A 20,202-nucleotide genomic window follows, 5' to 3' on the forward strand; every position below is an offset into this window, starting at 1 on the left:
TCTGAATCAAGCTGTTTGGTTTGGGAGCAAGAGATCCTTTTATTTGTCCATTAATTAAAAAAGGCAAAAACCAAAAATTACTTAATTGACAAATTGAAGGTGTTAAGATTTAATTCTGATGATTTCTATATTTTTCTTCTTGTCAGCAAATCTCACGTAGACTAATAACAGCGATAAGATTATCACATCATCTATTAATTTCTCAAGGACCTTCAGCTCAAAGTCCAGAGATTGTGATATAAAAAGCACAACAAGCTAATGAAGCTGTAAACAACCACGTTCCTGCACACGCTCACTGCCTTACACAGATCTACTCTCTGAAGACTGAAAACGTGATGCTGTTCTTTGTAGCCGTCGTTTCTAAACAAACTAACGTGACCAAACTCTTCACGATGAAGGAACATGTGACCCAGTGCAGCGGTGTGACTCACTGACGTGTTTTTAATAGTTTTTGGAACAACAACGGAGGAATAAGATATATCAGGCTTTGATACAAACACAATACTTGTTAGTAGATCAGTTCATTGTTGGTTTGGATCCAAGCATTAGATTTACTGACAAGAAGAGAAATATTGAAAATCACCTCATTACCCTTTAAGTTACTGTATATAAAGGTTTCTCAAAAGGGCTAAAATGAAACCCCTTAAAAGTAAAAGGGTTAAATGAGATAATGAATGACTTCCTCCTTAATTTACACATCAGTTTGAAATATTTGAACGTTCCTGTATCCTTTAATCTCTTAAGTAATCCTCAGTAAAAAGTGATGCTGCGTTGGTTCCAACATGATAAACAAACACAACAAAAACGTGTTAATAGCAAAAATATTTATTTTAAAATTGTCTGTATAGAAATTCGTCAAGCAAACCAGACTTGCACGACACAGGAACATTTTTTATCACAGCATAAATCCATAAATAACTGTCGAGCATGAAGAAGGTAAAAACATTGACACTGATGGGCATCGAGAGTCAGTCTGTTAAGATTCAGCGGGAATTATTGAGACAGGAAACACATTTAACCATAGATGTCAGGAATACACAAAACATTTCTCCTCAGTTAGCAATCGAGCTAACTGGACCACGTCTGCTCCAAACAAACTGGGTCGCACAACAATGTTAGTTCACACAAAAGTTATGAAAAGTATCAGATATGGTACAACTAACGATTATTTTCATTATTTTCTCCATTAATTGATTAGTTGTTTGGTCCATAAAATGTCAGAAAATGGTGAAAAATGTGGATCAGTGTTTCTCAAAGCCCAAGACGACGTCCTCAAATGTCTTGTTTTGTCCACAACCCAAAGATATTCAGTTTACTGTCATAGAGACTAAAGAAACCAGAAAATATTCACATTTAAGAAGCTGGAATCAGAGATTTTTTTCTTTAAAAATGCCTCAAAACAATGAATTGATTATCAAAATAGTTGGTGATTAAATGTAATAGTTGATAACTAATCAGCTCTAGTGTCAGACACAGCTGACCCCGACTCCACTGTCGGAGAGGTTTCAGATGCTGTTAGACGATCCGACAAGTGCTTCGTTTGAAGCAGACTCAGATCTTTAATCTTCAAAATATCCATTCATTCATCATCCAGTTTCTGTAAAACAGAAGATCTAAACTCCAGTTATCTTAATGTTACATACTAGAAATAGAAACTCTTCATGTCAGTACTGAATCTGAAACACACAGCGGTAGTTTCTGCTGTTAACTTCTCACAGTAAGACTTTATTCACTGCAGAATACTGAAAACACTCAAACGTGTTCATGTATCATTTTGTTTGCTTTGTGTCGTTTGCATGTCGAGCGTTGCAGCTTGAAGCCCTTCTCTGTCATGTCTCACTCTGACATTCAGGAGAAACACATTTATCTTCAGCTAACATGCAAATATCTCCATCTGTTCACATGTCATTACAGCAGGAATGCACCAATCTAAGTTCACATCATATTGCATAATTTAATTAGACTTTGGATAAAAATAAATTCCCTTTTTAACATAAAGTGCTGTGATATAAATACTTATGCATGTTTGCACATCAGTCCATGTTTTTCTTTTCAAGAACATCTTCACATACAGTATGTTAATAATTTGCACATTGCATTTCTGTACCACACATTTCCACTTTATACATACATTTCTACGGTGGCCTCTGAGGACAAAACACATTCAAAAGCATTCAAATGTTAAGAAAAATTCTACAAACTTGAACAAACATAAAGAGAAACGCAGCAAATACTCGTCCCACCCTTTGTCCAACAAGGCTCCTGTACCTTTGTCACTCTGAGGTCAAAGAGCGCATTACTCCCCCCAGTGGTCAGGAGCACGTCCTGTTTATCGAGTCTTTTTGCAGGTGTTTTTTCTGCTTTTTGTGGCTAAACATGGACAAAGTTACAAAACTTGAGCTGAACGTATGTAGAAATGCTGCCTGCAAGTCGAAAGTCAGGGCTTCAACCTGCACCGAATGGTTCGTTTGCAACTTTTTTCTACCTTGCTGATGAGCTGACGTCGACTCATTGCTCATGCTCATATACAGCCATCCGTTCTGAAGCCTTGGTTGCTAAGGCTGTTGCTAAGGTTGTTGCTAAGGTGGTTGCTAAGGTGTTTCCACGTGTTGTTGTAGAACAGGGTGGGTTCATCGGGAGGCGGGCCTTAAAGAGACAGGAGCTAAAACGGCCTGAACAGAGGCTGAACTGAGGGGCTGCATAAAGGACCAGTAGAGGATGAATAAGGAGTTTTTAACTGTAAATCATGCAAAGATATTCCAGTAGAGCCCAAGAATATAAATATATAGCTGGAAATGGGCAGAATATGTGTCCTTTAAGGTCTGTGTTTAGCTTTTGTATGTGTTTTGGTTTTTGTTGCATTCCTCTTGCGTGTTTCTTGTGTTTCCTCTTGATAAACTTGGTGTGTTTTCCCCTTTGTTCAGTTTTTTTTTCACACAGAGAAAAATCCAAGCAAACTAAAAAGCATCACTAAAGCCAGATGAGAACGTTCTCTTCTCTCATTGGTCAGATGTGTCTGGGGGAGGAGGTGCTTGATTATTAGTCCGGATCAGACCTCGATTCATTCTGTGACTAAAACTCAAACTTGCAGGTCAGATGGAGGTCGGATCACGTTCCCACCACGAACAGACTGAGACCACTTCCTCTAAAGGGTCTCTGCGATCTGTCCAATCAAATCGAACTGAGGAGGAACACCAACCAGAATCCCATTAAGCCAGACTAAACTACACAGGTCTGAAACACGCTTAATCTTTGTGTTTTCACTTTTGTAGCATCTTTTGATTTGAAGCACATTTCTCTTAATGTTTGTGCTTTTGTATGTCCAGTATTTTGTCCTAAGGGGCCACCGTATGTTTCATTCTCAATCCTCAGACGCCACGCTGCAGTTTTTGGTCTGTTTGTAGAATTAAAGTTCAGCTAGTTTTCCATTCGAAACACTGCAGAGTCCAAACATGCGGGGAGCCGTTGATAAAGCTCTCGGCTTTGTCCTCCACGACCACAGCGACAGATTAAAGTGCTTTCAGTTTCACACATACACACACACACATACACACACACTGAGTCCCATAGAAAAACATGTGTTGGTCCACTGAATCAAACACATGTCCAAGAGTGAAAGAAAACATGTTCAGATTTAACTCTGGAGTTTAACCCTTAAAAACACCCTCGTCCCTCCAGACTGGAATAATAAATGCATTTGTACAAAAAATAATTCAGACCCGAAGATGCAGGAAGATAAATACACACTGCAGGACGCTGGTTACAGATGGTTCAGAGGGGAGTCTGGTCTCTTTTTTAAGACTCATAAAACTCTGCAGGAGTATTTACAGTTTTCTACAAATGTTCACTTCAGAGATGGAGACAGTTTCTCTGAGGAGGCCAGTGTTCACAGAAACATTAAAAACAGGCTGGAGGAGATATTGTGAGGAATCTGGTTCCTCTCACATGGTTTTGGTGACTTCCTGTTTGCTGAGGAGGACTTCCAGCAGGCGGAGTTTGGCCTTGAGCTGCTTGTATTCCTGGTATTCCTCCTTCATGGGAGTTCGATCCTCTTTTTGGCAGATTCTGTCAGGAAATAAGAACATCTCAGTGTAAATCAACAAACTAGAAGTTCAGAAAAACTGTAATGTCACTTTATAACTCAGAGTGCAGCAGAGTGAAAACTGTGACAAAAAATATAATTTACCTTTTTTCACAACAAAAACAAGTCAAACAAAAACTATGATGAAATGTTTTACATTTTTCATTGTTGAATAAAAACTAATGTGAAAGACGGACAAATTAATTAATTACAGTTTAGCAGCTGCAGTGTCTGTGAAATCACTCACTGTTGCTCCTGACTGTGTGAACACAAATGTTAACTCTGATAAAGATTAAAGATAAAGACCTTTCTGTTATGACTGTTTGTCTTTATTCTTGAAATTAACTTTTTTTCTCTCGAAAAATTATCTAGTCATAAAATATTGCAACTCTTTCCCTGAAAAAATACATCTTTATCCTCAAAAATTACAACTCTCTTCTCTAAACATTACGACTGTTTTCCGGTAATATTATGTCTTCTCAGTGATGCTCAGTTTCTTCCTCAGGTCTGTCTCTCACCTTCCAGTCTGACGGAAAAACTCATCCTCAAACTCTCTCAGAGCTTTACGCCGCGTCTTCTTCTCTGCTCTTGTCTCCCGCAGACACTCCAGCAGCTGAGACCTGGTTTGATAGAGGAGAGCGGAGATGTTGAGGTAAAAACAAAGTATTTTTCCAGTACAGTGGTGATTGAGGTTTAGGTTAAAGACTGTTAGAACCTGGATGCTTCGTGCAGGTTGGCCGTAGTGAGAGCAGGCTGTTGACGGACGGCCTTCACCTCATCCAGCGGGGACACGAAGGCGGGGTCGCTGTCCCGGTCGCTGTCCTCCTCACCGGCGGTGGGCCGGGTCACTCTGCGAGGAGGTGGGACGGGATGTTCGTCGACTGTCATCAAGTTCATCGGGTCTTCATCAGAACCGTCCTCTTCTTCCTGTGAGACAAAATCAGCCATGACATGTGAGACACAACCTCTTTTCTTTCATCTTCAGCAGCGGTGCAGATAAAAATGAAAAGTTTGTCCAGACGGTGGCGCTACAGGAAAAGTTGTTTTACAAAACATGAGGTTTATCCTTCAGAGCTTGAAGTGCTTAAGTTTGGTTTCAGAAAAATGTGGGGAAGCAAGAAGTCTGGGATTCTTCAAGACAAAACGTGAATGTTATTTATTTACAAATATTTATATTAATGTGACAATTAGTCTTTGTGCCTTCATAACAGAAGAATTAATAATGCTCCTAAAAACAAATACAAATAAAATAAATTAAGCAAAAGCCTTCAGCCTGAAATGTAGTTTAAATCAACAGTGTTGGGTCTCACTAGCGGACCACATGTTTCAAGACTAGGAAACAACAGGAATCCTCAAGAAACTCCACCCATGGATCCAGGTTATCAAAACTAGAGTTCTTCCTCTTTCTCCTCCAGCTCCTTGCTCTTTTTCACCTCCAGCTGCTATCTTTGCTGATAGCCAAACTTGAGGCCAGGAACCAACAAAATGGTGCCCTGTGTGAGGCAGAGTATTGTTGGCAATCATTCATAATTGTGCAACATTAATTTCAGCATAAGTTTGGCCAGTACCAAAATTTTGGAATCTAAAACCTTTAGACTATCCAAAAGCCTTTATATTCAAAACAACTAGTCTGCCACAGGAGTAGATATCAAGCTGTACTTACAAACAAGTGAAGTGTTGTGAGATTTGATTTTTTCAAATCAATTTTAGCTAAAGCAGTTGGTAACCCAAATCTTATTCTAGTTATTGATAACTACCACTTTAAGCCCTTTTAGTGTTAAACTAAGACATTGCTGTTGCTGTTAGCCACTCAGGTCGAACCTACTCTGTAGGAAGTGTAAGAATTTTGGTTCAGCATTCGAATACCACATATTCAATACAATCTAGTGAAGCTGTCAGAATTGGCTGTTAATTCAAGTGCTCCCCTTGTTATTAAAACACAGTGTGCCACTGGCCCTGCGACACATAGAGAGCTTGTACCTGGCTATTACTGCCATGCATTCCAACCCGAGTAAGAAATAGAGATAGAGCCACAGCCCTGTGAAACTTAGACGTTATCCTCTAGCTGTTACTGCCATGCATTCCAGCCTGAGTCAACTTTAAGAAACAATCCTCTGACTGTTACTGCCCTGCATCTCAGTTAGTGCATGTTAAAATCTGTTGTGCCCACTAGACCCACTAGACAGTGCCATAGCTACCCCTCTTAGCCACCCCATTGTTTGATTAGGGTAGTGTACTGCCAAAACTACACTACAAAGTGTCAGCCACGCAACACCATAGCCAACCACATTGTTTTGTTGTACTAGTCAAATGTTTAATCTAACCCTCCGTTCCAGAGACAACAATGGAGAACCCCTGTGTAGAGCATTTATTTCTTCCCTAGCACAGACCCTAGAACCTGGCTACCCAGAATTCATCAGCAGTTTGAATTTCAGTGAGTGCAGGAAAGAGATGGACTCACTACTCAAGGACAGGTATGCTGCACAGACCGCATCCAAAGACCCATTGTTATGCTTGCTTCTGACCTTCCACAGACAAACCAGCCTCGCCTGTCAGAGCAAACCAGTCCTAGAAAAGGAGATAGATTTCCTTAGAGCGCAAAATGCTTGCCTCCTCCATGAGGCTCAGACGGCCAATAAGAAAGCCATGCGCTATTTAGAAGACCTGCACTCAGCAGAGTTAGATCTCTGCTCACACAAGGAGGAATTGTTAAGGCTTAGGTCAGAACATCCTGCCCCACTACAGTCATTCAGCCAATGTGATTCTGGTTATTCCGATTCACACTCCTCCCATAATGAAAGGTTAACTCCCTCTCCACTCAGAAGACTGGAACAATTCCCAACCAACCCTAAGTTCATGGGAATGAAGTCAGCTTCTCAACTTCCACTGAGAGACAGAGCTAACAGCTACCTGACTTCCCATCTCTCTGAAACAGAAAATGAAGAGACATGTAGTTTATCTTTGATAATCATTAATTATTGCTGATAGCCCAACAACAGGAATCAGTCATTGTCTCAGGAACACTTTGATTAATGTTCAAATGTCTTTTTATTGAAATATTTGTTAAACATTATTTAAATTTAAACATTCACATTATTGTCTGCAGAGCTTTCTGTCAGGCGTCACCAATCAGAGGCTTAGGGCAACCTCCATTTGGCCTGAGAGGCAAAACCCAGGGCAAAAAAGTCCAACAAAGACTCACCATTTTCTGTGTATGTGTGTGTGTGTGTGTGTGTGTGTGTCTCACTATAGTAGTGATAGTCGGGCTGGCACACAGTAAACGTTTGATCAGCTGGTATCTGTCGTACAGCGGCTTCACCAGGTTCTTCTCCTGTTTGGTGCCCTGAGATACAAACAGACAGAAACACAGGAGACAGTCATTTAGCTGTGGAGTTACCATGGCAACATCTCGGTGTCCATTAAGAACTGAAAAAGCACCCTGAACACCACAAGAAACACCTAGCAACACCCTAGCAACCATATGTTCATTCATCGCTGTAATAATGATAGTAGTAAAAGCTTAAACTATAATAAAAAACATTCTTTTGTTTAAATCTGGATGTTTATGTGTAAGTAAACATTACATTCATATGTTAATAACTAGTCTGTGTTTAATTATATTACAAGCATTTTTACACAGATTTAAGGACTCTGCTGTGTTTTATATATCGTAGTAACTCTTTTTCTATATTACAGTGTGGGAGGACTAAAGATAATAATCATAATAATAAATTTCAACATCAATTAAAGCCAGAATGAACCGGATCTTGAGGCCAGTATTATTATTAATATTTGAGCGTTTAAAAAATTGGATACTGTTATATACATTTCCTCACACAAGCCACAGCATAAATACATATTTATTTATCAGATTCCCCTTAATTTGTTTGTTTTGTAAATGCACTAAGCAGGATGATGTAAGACTGTTTCTGTCATTTATCAGCTGATATTATTCATGAGGTTTTACAAATACAAATCTGTCTTTTGTTGTATTTTTGAAGGATGATATTACCAGCTAACACTCCTAAATAAAAAGAAACATTTAAAACCATTTTTATTTGTATCTTATGACATCTTTACCTAAATTTATCCAGTGGTGGAAAGTAACGAAGTACATTTACTCAAATATTGTACTTAAGTACAGTTTTGAGGTACTTGTACTTTACTTGAGTATTTCCAAGTGATGCTACTTCCACTCAATATTGTTCTTTCTGCTCCACTACATTTATTTGACAGTTTTAGTTACTTTTCATGTGAACATTTTACATGAAATAATACAACAAATTGTTAAAGATTAAATCAGTAGTACTCAGTAGTAGGCGTGTAATCCCTGTGTGTAGTTGTGGCTCCTTGTCATGTTACAGATGTTTGAGTTGTTGAGCAAATAAATAATTGTTTGAGGCCCAAAGACATAAAACTTTCCAATATTTCACAAAGAGCAAAGATTAGAAAAAAGACTGAAAAATGAAGCAAAATTTGTGGCAGAACTTTGTTTTTTCTTCCTTCCTTTACTCGACTGATATCACAGAACTTTTACTTTAAGCACATTTTGCTGCTAATACTTATGTACCTTCATGCAGGATTTTTACTTGTAATGGAGTATTTTTACATTGTGGTTTTGGTACTTTTACTTAAGTAAAGGATTTGAATACTTCTTCCACCACTGTATTAAGCATTAAATTCTGTCTCTTCCTGTTACATGGTCACTAGGTGGCGCTGTGTCTTCATTCACATGATGAAGTCTGCGGTAAAAACAGTCGGACTCACCGGTCGGCCATGCAGACTCTCAAAGTAGAGCAAACATTTCTGTAGAGTGATCTTCTCCATCACCATCTGAGCCTGAGTCATCTCCTGCACACACACACACACACACACACACACACACACACACACACACACACACACACACACACACACACACACACACACAGCCTCAGTAATGATGTAATAATAATGCTGACAACTGTTTTGTTAAATGACCACCAGAGGGCGCCATATGCACTCAGAGAACTGAAGAGAGAAAGCAAATTAATAGAAAGTTGGAATAAAAGGGATAAAAAATAAAAAGAGTTTGGTTTGGATGCAAGAATTAAAGCTGCTGTATCACATATTTATTTGACCTCAAAGTTATCAATGATCAAATTTATTCTTTTCCAGGACTCTGTGGTTTACCAGGAAGTTATGTAAGATCAGAATTTGTTGTTTTCTGTGGAGATTTCTCCAGTTTTCTCATTCTGTGTTACCCTGATCAATAATGTAAAGAGTTCAGATTATTTTTGTGGCTGTTAAAAATAATCAGTTACTATTTGTTGATTGATTTGTTGATTTACTTTACACTTAAATTAGATTTCTTTTTAGCAAAGGATGACGGCTTTGTGTTATTTTTATATTCTAAATCATGTATTATGCTGAACGTATTGCAGCTTCTGCACCATTTGTGTTAGAAACATAATATGATAGTATAGTATAGTAACAGGAAGTGCAAGATCCTCTCATTAATTCTGCAAACAGTAAAATTTGATTTAACTGTACTATGTGTACTAAGAGGTTTACAGATTATTTGTTTTATGCAGAGCTGCAACTAACGATCTTCATCATCAATTAATCTGTCAATTATTTTCTCCATTAATCGATTAGTTGTTTGGTCCATGAAATGTCAGAAAATGATGAAACATGTTGATCAGTGTTTCTCAAAGTCTAAGATGACGTCATCACATGTTTTGTTTTGTCCACAACACAAAGATATTCAGTTTACTGTCATAGAGACGAAAGAAACCAGAAAATATTCATATTTAAGAAGCTGCAATCAGAGAATTTTGTCTTTTTTTCTTTAAAAATTAAACAAAACGATGAATTGATTTTCAAAATAGTTGCAGATTAATTTTCTTTCGATCAACTAATCAATTAATTGACTAATCATTGCAGCTCTAGTTTTATAGATCAAAGGATTTAAACTGTTTTCTTGTAGTTAAAGATTTAAATGTTTGACTTGTTTTTTTGTAAAGAACAATGATTGTTATTGTTACTTTTGTTCATGTTTTACTTGGTCTCATCCTTATAAAAGCAGCTTTTCTTAAACAGAGTTGTACATCACTGGTTACCATGACTACAGAGCAGCAGCAGCGTCACTTCTATACACACACCGACCTTCATGTTGTCAGGCAGACCCAGAGCTTGTCTCTTCTCTCTCAGTCGTCTGAACAGAGACTCCACCGTTTCCTCCAGCGAAGCTTTGTGCTCTGATGCCGCCTGCTGGCCGGAGGCCAACCTGCAGGAAACATTTACACTGACTGATGCACCTGATGTGTGCAGACATTTGATTTGTAAAGCTCAGCGGAAAAAAGGAGAATAAGATAACTACAGAAATGTTTGGATAAATAAATCACAAATTGTTGGAAGACTGATTCATATCGATGTCGTTGATGCAGGATCTGTTTCATTCTCACGTTTCAATACAAACATGTTATAACAGTTTATTTAATACTTCTTTGTGCTGTTTACATCATAAAACCTGTTTTCAGTTTTGGATGCATAACTGAAAACAATGAATAATACCTAACTAAATGCACCTTTTTATTTTCCAAACTTTTGTTTGTTCAAGAAAGTTTTATCGATTAAAAACAAAGTGTCTGTTTCATCAGATGACTGAAAAACACGGCTGAATGCTTTCTGTGGCAGTGAAGAAGAAGCAGACTGCTAACAAGCAAACACAGATGTAAACTATGCAGGTTTCAAAATGTTTTTAAAAAACTGTTGCAAATGTTTTATGAGGAATTAAATGTATTCGTCACGTTTATTAGACCTCGAGGATGCAGTTTCAGTGCAAAACACTGAACAACCTTACCTGCAGATCTCTGAGTTCTCCGGACCGTCCGGCTCCTTCGACTCAAACAGCGACTGTCTGAGTCTGAGCTCTGCAGAGGAGACACACCAACACATAAACCTGCAAACATCTACCAAGGCTGCAAAATCCTTCAAATTGTTTATGTCTTTTAACTTCCTTGCAGCAGTTTGCCAACATGATCTTAAAAAGCAATTACAGAAATGAGACAATAAACTAACAGAAAACAACAACTTAAAAGAAAAAGCAGGTTAAAAAGGAGGGAAAAAGATAAAATAAAAAAGTCTAGAGAGAAATACAGTCTGCTAAATATTATTATTTATTTTCTTTAAAATATTTCACATCCAGGATCCAGAACTGTTGGTATTTTGTTCATCTAGAACCTACCATTCTTCTGTTGATGGTTTAATAACTGGCTTTGTTGAGGTGACAGTCAGTGTTTTGGGTTTCACATATTGACTTGTAGACAGTAACATCAGTGTGATGGTTTTATTTTTTACCTTTGAGCTGTTTGCGAGCTTTGGCCAGTTCATTCATCACTCTGACCATCTCTGGGTTTGAGTATTTATCGTTGTGTGACGGCTGAAGACACAAAGAGACAAACACAACATGATACCATCATCATCATCATCTGCACACAATAATCAAAAGAACTGAACAAAAGTTATATAAACCAATTTTTCAATCAGAAAAGATGGTTTAAACACCATTAACACTATTTAACTCGTTTGAGATTAATTTAAGATTGTGTGTAAAATGTTTCCAGGTAAAACTTTATGATACTTTGAGGGATTTATATTCCGATTCTGAGATTGAATTACTGTGTAAATTAATAGGTTTTAACACATTAAAGAATATTAAGGTATTATCTGTGGGTTTATGTGCTTTTGGGAGATAAAAACCCCTTAAAATCTGCCAAGTAACATTTAATATACCACTTAATTAATACATTTTGAAAAAAAAAAAAAAAAAAATATATATATATATATTTATGAGTTTTCTGGATGAAGGCTGAGACTCAGCTCAGGGCAAATGAACTGGCCACTTGTTGTCTTTCCTGGACTTGAATGCGTCTCAGTTTGGTTTTGGTCTGAATCTTCTTTGGACTGAAGTTCTGCTCGCGGCTGTTTTTACCTTGTAGTTCATGTCCTGCTCGAACTGATCCTCAAACCTGCGGACTTTCTTCTTCAGGGTCTGAATCTGTCTGGTGAGGAACGAGACGGAGGATGGACACTCGTCCTCTGATCCCTCCGTCCTGTCCCGACCCCGAGACCTGGACGCAGACAGGAAGACAGACGACGTTCAGACTCACTCCATGTTCAACATGAAACTTTTGTAACTGAGAGAAAAAAAAACATGTGATGTTCTCTGTAAGGACATTCTGACATTAATCACTTCTTTGTATTTCAGCTTCAAAAAAACAGCTTTTGTTGTTTTTACTAAGAAAGACAAAGAAAATTTAAAACTCCACTGAATGGAAGTGGAGCGGAAATAACTTAAAGTGCCATCCAAAAAGCCTCAACGTCTCTCTAGAAATATCAAATCAATCATTGTTTTCAACGAGTCATTCTGGTCTCTAAATTCAAGCTCTCTAATAAAAGTCCTGGTGGTCAATTTGGAAATTATTGCAAAGTTAATAAGATTTGAAGACGTTATTTTACAGGTCCTTCATGTTTATACCTGTAATTTGCAGGTATTTAAGGGTTAATTTTTAGGACATTTTACTGAAACAGTGGTGCAATTTAAAAATTACAAATTATAAAACAAACATTACAAACAGAAGAAGGTGAAGTTGGATTAGTTATTAAGTGTTTAGTGTGTTCACATATTAGCAATTATCAGGTTGTTTCTTAAAAACTCTATAATGAGCACAATCTAATCTACCAGATTATACAACCATTTCAAAGAAATACAGTTACACAGCAGCTATTTTTAGGAACCGATCAAAAAACCTAATATGTTAATATATATCGTTTGACACATAAAACTACACACTAAAAACTGAGTATTAACTATCAGTTAAAGAATTGTTAAGAGTCACAAGTATGAACCCAAATATAATGAGAGGGAATTTACCAACTAAACCAACTTAACACCTTTTTCTCCTTTTTTGTTAAAATTTGTGCCAAATTGCACCATCCTCTTTGTAAAATGTCCTAAAATGAACCGTTAAATACCTGCAAATTACTCACAAAATATCCTGGAAGTTAGTATAAAATAAAGACACCTGTAAAATAAAGTGTTACCATAAATGTTAATTGTGAGTGGATTTACAATAGAAGCACAAGTCTGACTGCTGTTAGTCTGTCTTTGAATACTGTCTGACGCCCACTGGTTCCTATAGGGCATAAATCTTTAAAAACATCTCACAAATATAAATTTACATTTTTAAACTAAACCTGTAAGCTGTTATAACAAGGTCCAAACACCCAACACAACTCTGAACCAAAGGCTCATTGATCTGGCTGCAGCATTTGTAGTTTTGGGATATTTTTTATATAAATCAGCTCTTTTCCTGTCAGTTTAAATCGTTACTGTATGTAAAGTTTAGTTGGGAGTCGATTTTAAAGCTCCAAGCTCATTGGTTTCTACTGAAGAGCTCTAAAAACAGCTCACATATATATATTATATATAGTGTAGTATAGGTTCAGTCATTTCAGCTGGTCACTAGTTTTTAACAAACAAACAGCGGAAGTGGTTCATTTGCTGGGGACTATTTTTATCGGCAGATTAAACATTTGGTGTTAGTGAGTTGGGATGTGCAGGGATCCCAGTATCTGTATTTGTATCTGTATTTGTGTTCGAATAAAAGTGGAAAGAGGCTTAAAAATCCTGTTTTTGTTTTTATGACACTTTTAATTTTAGAAAATTATTACGATTACTGAGCTAAAACTTTACTCATCGCCTCATTGCAGCCAGACCTATCTATATGTACACCCATAACACAGAGACAGCATACCGTGTAAAATGTAGGGAGGAACTTCAAAGGTGATTCTTGCGTTGCATTTTTCATTTATTGCCTATTTTTTACAACCTAACTTTGTGGAAAGGAGAAGGGGAACAACAGTTCATGGAGACTTTGCTTGTGTCAGTAGCTCAACTTTATCTCTGGGGAACACTCCCAACAAATAATTTTTAAAATATTTGTATGAAACAAATATTCGTATAAAACCCACTGTTTGTGCTTTGCCGAATAATGTATTTGTATTCGGGCACACCCCTACTAGTGAGTATTTCTGGCTGCAGTACGGTGTGTGTGTGCTCATGAAATGAGATTTATCAATAACAATACTTGTTAGTAGATGAATTCATTGTTGGTTTTTCATGAGATTTTTTGACAAGAAGAGAGGTATAGAACATCACCAGAGTTCTACTTCAAAAAACATAAAAACAAACATTAGATAAAGAAAAAGAGACAGAGACAGGAAGTAGATCATTTCTTTCCTTCAGTAAACATTAAAGACAGTGGAGAGGAAGCAGGAAGACAATAAACTGGGTCACAAACACATTTTAACCATCAGCTTCAGGCTGTGGGCCAGAAAACAGAAGACAAGATGATGAAGGATGGATTATATAAGATGTATTAATGCAGCAGACAGATAGAGGTCAAACAGAGACGGTTTCATCTTCAGAGCTGCACTCTGACAGGATTTAACAAACTGTTTTTAAAAATACTTTAATTTTACCCAGAAATCATGTAACAGGATGTTTGTGGAGCTGATTTACTTTGGTTGGAGGCGGAGAAGAGATTCAACCAGACTTCACACCATACAGACACCAGAGCTGACCTGAGTCAAGCAGGGTGATCACCAGGTTTCCCTTTAAACCCTTTTCACTGATTATAAAATTATATGGGACTATATGGAGATTTACTTCATGTGAACTGTGTGTTCTCTCTCCCGTCTGACTCACATTCACAACAAAGTGCAAACAACAAACTGCTGCAGGGACACAAAACACAAGTGTCACACAATCTGATCCTGAGGCTGCTGACAAGACAGGAGACTGTTCAGTGTTGCCATGGCGACGAGCGAATCTGATGTCATTCATCTGAAAGTCCGGAGTCAAGACCGACAAGATGTACGATAATTATCATATTTGTACGATAATTTTGCCTACTGCATGATGTACGATCAATAATTCCAAAGTTTCCATAATGTACGATAATTAGATCATTTTGTGACACTCAGTATTATTAAAACTCACATCTACAGCGGAGAGGAAAGACACAACAAATTGGACAGTAGCCCAGATGTCCAGAGCAACGTCTAAACATCACACTGTCTACATAGCTTCTAACATACATGTTTTTTACATTAGTAATTTAGAGATGTTTTCATATTGGTGAATCTTCAAAGTGGGACCTTATAGTGTGTCTGTGAATGTAGCAGGTGTTGCAGCAGCAGACTGTTCTCTGATATTACACATTTACACCTATTTGTTCTCTTGGTTATGACTCACGTACGATAATTTTCCCTCAAAATATGATAATTTTAAGCCTCTGGTGGGATATTTTAACATTTTCCATCTGGCAATGCTGTTAATGACCAACTAGTTCTGAGTCAAGACCAACTGGTCCCAAGTGTAGACCCACTTTAAGACTAACAAGCCCTAATTTAAGTTCCAAGACAAGGTCATAGAGTCAAGATCAACAAGTATTAAGTCAAGACAGTCGAGTCTTAAGTTTTGTCGTAAGTGAAAGCCAACAAATTCATGGTCTAGTTCCAATTCAGGGGTCCTGAGTTCAAAGTCTAGGCCCAACAAGACCATTAAACAGGTCGACAGACAGTTGGACAGACATGTTAACAGACAGGTGGACTCACAGTATGTACTGCTGGCTGCATGGCGGTGATGGCGCGGTATCAGGGTCGGTGTTGAACCTCAGGCTGTGGCTGAGGCTGGAGCAGCGGGGGGAGGGCAGAGGGCTGGGACCGCCCGCCAGTAGCTGGAGAAGAGCTCCCTCTCCTCCCGCTCCTCCCTCTCCTCCACCCTCCCCCCCGGGGCTGCTCCTCTGGGGGGAGTAAGGGGAGTGGTGAGGGCTGGGGGACAGCGGTCCATCGGGGGTCAGGGGCTGCTGGCCGGGGTGGATGGCGGTTAAAGGCTGGTGTCTGGGAGACTGTGGAGGTCTGGTCAACACTGTCAGCAGCTCTGCAAACACAAGTTATTTTCCATTAAATAAAATAAATATACCATAATTATTTTAATTAAAGTATAAAATGCACATGATAACAAGCGGATGGAAACATTTCAACATGAAGTCACAGACATGTTTGAATATTAATTTTAGCTTGACAAACAGCTGATCTGGGATTTTCCAGTGCTTTCAACCACATGTTATGGCCTTCCTTGGCAGATGGAGTATCTCAGTCGTCATGGAGATTGTTTAGTTGCAATCACATGAGCTAAATTTGGACATTTGGGTCACATGATAAGAGGTGGTTATGTATGGTTGGACATCTTAACCACTGTTCAGTGATAACTGAGGAAGGTCATGGGATGTGGTTGAAAGTTTTGGAAACAACAAGTAAGTTGGACCTTTTTATGAGAACTTTCTTATTAAGCTAATCCAGTTCTCGATCATTATAGCAGAAATGTGACATGTAATGCAAACAGAGAAAGTGCAATTATGTGAAGTATAAATTGTTTAAACAGTCTGAATCTCTGCGTCGAGCTGCTGTTGAAACTGAGTCTTCGACAGCAGACGTCAGTTTGTTTTTCTGTTCTCACAAACAGCTCAGAGCTTATGAGTCAGCGAGGACAGGAAGCAGCGAGGCTCAAAACTGTCAATGAATCATGCAAAGTGATGAAACTGATGAAAACTGATGCAACTATTTCACACAAATAGTCCTTATCAACGTCTCTGCTTTAAATGTTGGTCATTCTTCCAAAAGATGTCCCCTCGTTTGGGGTTTTGATGATAATTGAAAAAAAATCTCCCAAAAGTGTTCAACCAGGATCCCTAAAATCTCCTTAATGGCCACTAGGAGTCCCCTAGAACATCCTCAGTAACTTCTATAACATCTTAATAGACCTCCAAAATGTGCTAGAACCTCATTAGGGACCACTAGAACCAAAAGAAAGACCCCTAGTACATCCTCATTGACTACTCCAACGTCTTAATAGACCCCCAGAACCTACTAAAACCTTCTAAAAAAAAACATTTATCACCACATTAGGAACCACTAAAACCACCAGAATGTCCCCTATAACTTTCTCAGTGAACACTTCAACATCTTAATAGACCCCAAGAACCTTCTAGCATCTCTTAAAGTATCACCAGAAACTACTCAATGGCCGCTAGAACCATCAAAAGGACATTTAGAACCTCCTCAAAGATCAGTAGAACCCCCTAAAATACAACTAGAACACGACCAATGACCAATACAACATCTTAATACAGCTGACAGAACTTCCTCAATGGCCACCAGAACTACCTACAGGTCCACTAAAACCTCCTCAATGACATCTAGAATCACTTAAATTATCACTACAACCTTCACTATAACCTCTAACACCACCTAAAGAACCACTACAACCACCAGAAAGACCCCTAGGACATTCTCAGTGACTACTCCATCATCTAGACTCCCAGAACCTGCTGATGGTCCGATAGAATGTCCTAAAGGTCCACTACAGTGACCTGAAGAACCTCTAGAACCTTCACAGCAACCTCTAGATCCACCTAAAGGAACTATAACAAAAGACATTCCCATCAGCTCAGCTGATACCTGCTAAACATTAGCATGTTAGCATGCTAATGTTAGCATTTAGCTTCAGTCTCACAGAGCTGTTAGCGTGACTGCAGACTCTCAGTCTGCAGTCTCAGTGATTATTACAATTGTTGTTGATCATTTCATTTCTAAAGAATATAATTAAGTTAAAAAAGTTAATTATTTGACAAAATAAAAATTTGTAGCATTGTTATTTCAAATACTGTCAGTTTTTTGGTCGAAGCTCTGAGAAGACGTAAAATCCAATATGAGACCTGCGTGAAGAAATCTAAAATCTGAGGATGCATCAACAGAGAAGCAGCCGAGTGTAACTCAGTGTGTCTCACTTGTTTTACCTCTGCACTCGTGCTATAAATAACAACACGCTCAGGGAAACAACAAGGTGGCGTGCCATCACGCTCACACTGCATGGCGGGTGGCGTGCTGTGCACAGTAAACAGACTCTACAGACACACTGATGCCATACGGCCCACAGCACATATACTTACTGTGTGGGTTAATAAGACCTCAAACAGCAAACTGTTGGGATCTGAATAAAGAAAGTGATCTAGCAGCTGCATCTCACATAACATGACTCCTCTGTTTCTGAACTTTAAAGTACAACATAGTTTGTATCGTCACACTCAGGCTCACATGATCGATTGATCACTTGGCACTAAATGATATGACAAATGAAACATGAGGCTTTAATGGAGATTTAAAATTGGACTGAATTCCATTGGAAAGTTAAGTTTTGTAAATTATTTTATTATTATTTTATTTTAATGTCACTCAAACTAACTATAGATTGTTTTTGGGCGACTGACATTACGACCTGTTGTGTCGACAGTCTCAAATGTGTTCAGGTATCAAGTCATTTGATACGTACTTCTTCGTAACCATGGAAAAGCATTTACACAACCAGCATGTGACCACAACGTCTGCAATCGTTGGATCCTATCGGACCAGACTACAATAGAGGTTGATCCTTGTAGGCTATTAGCAGCCAATGATATTGAAGGTTTACTATACGTGTTAATGCACACGCTAGGTGAGGATTAGATTTGACCAGCAGTGACACACAGACAGGTATAGACAGACAGACAGACAGGTGTATCTACCTGGTGGGCTGTTCTCATCGGCAGGGATGCTGTGGCAGAGAGCCAGCGTCTTCCCCTCCCTCCCTCCGAGCTCGGCCGGGCTGCAGGGGCTCTTCTGTTCCTTACTGCCCAGGGCAGGGGGGCTCTCCTCCGGGGACGGACCCAGTGAGGGACCCCCCTCCACCTCCAGCGCCTGGAGCTTCAGCAGGGAACTCTGCAGGCAGAAGCAGAACATGCCAAACAGGCTGATCCAGAGATTAACCAGGTCCCAGGAGGAGGTTACAGACTTCTAACACAGAAGACTGTCCAGTTACTGAAGCAGTGAGCTGCTGTTATGGATCAAGGATGCCAGATATTAGCCAGGTCCCAGCCTCTGAAACACCCCATGTGGAAGAAATATCTGGTTTGTTAGGAAGACATAGGATGGATATTTCAGGGAGTAGTCTGCTCTCACAATCCAAACGAAGAGTCAAACAGTCTCCTGTTCAAGCATTAGCCTGGCACCATCCACTGACACCAGCCATGATGTCGCCTTCTTTTCCAGCTATTCCAAAAATTAGTCAGTTATTTTTCTCAATCCCTCGGCAATCCAGGAATTAGCCAGCTCCAGTGTGTTGTACCTGTGCTTTTCTAGAAATATTAATTCTCCCTTCTCATGTTTTTAGTCCAGGAATTAGCCTGCTCCTGTATGACTGAGTGAAAGGAGAGCAGGAGGGTTTCCTCTCGTCCTGCACACTCTGCGATGATGATGATGATGATGATGCACACTGCTCCCCTCCACCCCCCTTGTTGGATTACTCATCCTCTGGCTCTGAGGAGGAGGAGGAGGAGGAGGAGGAGGAGGAGGAGGAGAGAGGGGGGTGATGGGAGAGAGACATGTGGGGAACATGAGGACGCCTCTCTCTCTCTTTCTCATCGTGAGGTTTTTCCCGCATCGGTGGGGGAGGGGCCTGTTGCTGACATCACTGTATGTGTGTTTGTGTGTGTGTGTGTGTGTGTGTGTGTGTGTGTATGGTTACATCTCATTCATAAAAACGGGAGCAGCAGGAGGAGGAGGAGGAGGAGAGAGGAGGACGAGGAGGAGGAGGAGGGAGAAGGAGAAGAAAGAGGGAGGAGGAGGAGCAGCTACATGCTTCTCCTCACACACCCTCAGGCAGGTTAACCCCTTCACATCCTTTCAGGTTTCCGTGTGTGTCGGTGTGACATGAGTTTCGGGTTGAGGTCATGTTCCTCCTCCAAACTGGGAAATCATCTTTTCTTACTGGCAGTTTATTTATTTATTGATGGAGCTGAAGTTTGTGACGTCATGTGGCTACTACAGAGTACGACACACTAACTATAACAGATACAGTTTTTAATTATTTTACAATAATAATAATATTCAACACTCTGATGTGACTGATAAACAGAAGTCTGGAAAACTCAAAAAACTGAATGAAATATTATAAATAAAATAAGAAAACATCTCTA

General features: G+C 39.1%; 1 protein-coding gene across 1 annotated transcript; it reads right to left on the bottom strand.

The window, feature by feature from the left end:
- Positions 1–809: 809 nt before the first annotated feature.
- On the bottom strand, positions 810–19,513 carry LOC137172590 (protein FAM13C-like). The gene is made up of 11 exons (XM_067577098.1): positions 18,754–19,513; positions 15,746–16,070; positions 12,057–12,195; positions 11,423–11,504; positions 10,926–10,995; positions 10,229–10,349; positions 8,849–8,932; positions 7,329–7,424; positions 4,797–5,008; positions 4,600–4,701; positions 810–4,065 (listed from the first exon to the last, which is right to left on the bottom strand). The coding sequence occupies exons 1-11, from the start codon at positions 18,965–18,967 to the stop codon at positions 3,942–3,944; spliced, it is 1,569 nt and encodes a 522-aa protein (XP_067433199.1). The 5' UTR covers positions 18,968–19,513; the 3' UTR covers positions 810–3,941.
- Positions 19,514–20,202: the final 689 nt, after the last annotated feature.

Source organism: Thunnus thynnus, chromosome 20 (genome assembly GCF_963924715.1).
Source record: "Thunnus thynnus chromosome 20, fThuThy2.1, whole genome shotgun sequence".
Lineage (NCBI taxonomy): Eukaryota > Metazoa > Chordata > Actinopteri > Scombriformes > Scombridae > Thunnus > Thunnus thynnus.

What these genes read in the sequence shown, in the direction of transcription:
- LOC137172590 (XM_067577098.1), bottom strand. Translation starts at nt 18,967, where the DNA reads ATGTTCTGCTTCTGCCTGCAGAGTTCCCTGCTGAAGCTCCAGGCGCTG. An exon ending in CGATGAGAACAGCCCACCAG is followed by an intron (nt 16,071 to 18,753) that starts GTAGATACACCT and finishes TTGTGTTTGCAG; the next exon opens with AGCTGCTGACAGTGTTGACC. An exon ending in GTCTGCCTGACAACATGAAG is followed by an intron (nt 8,933 to 10,228) that starts GTCGGTGTGTGT and finishes GTGTGTGTGCAG; the next exon opens with GAGATGACTCAGGCTCAGAT.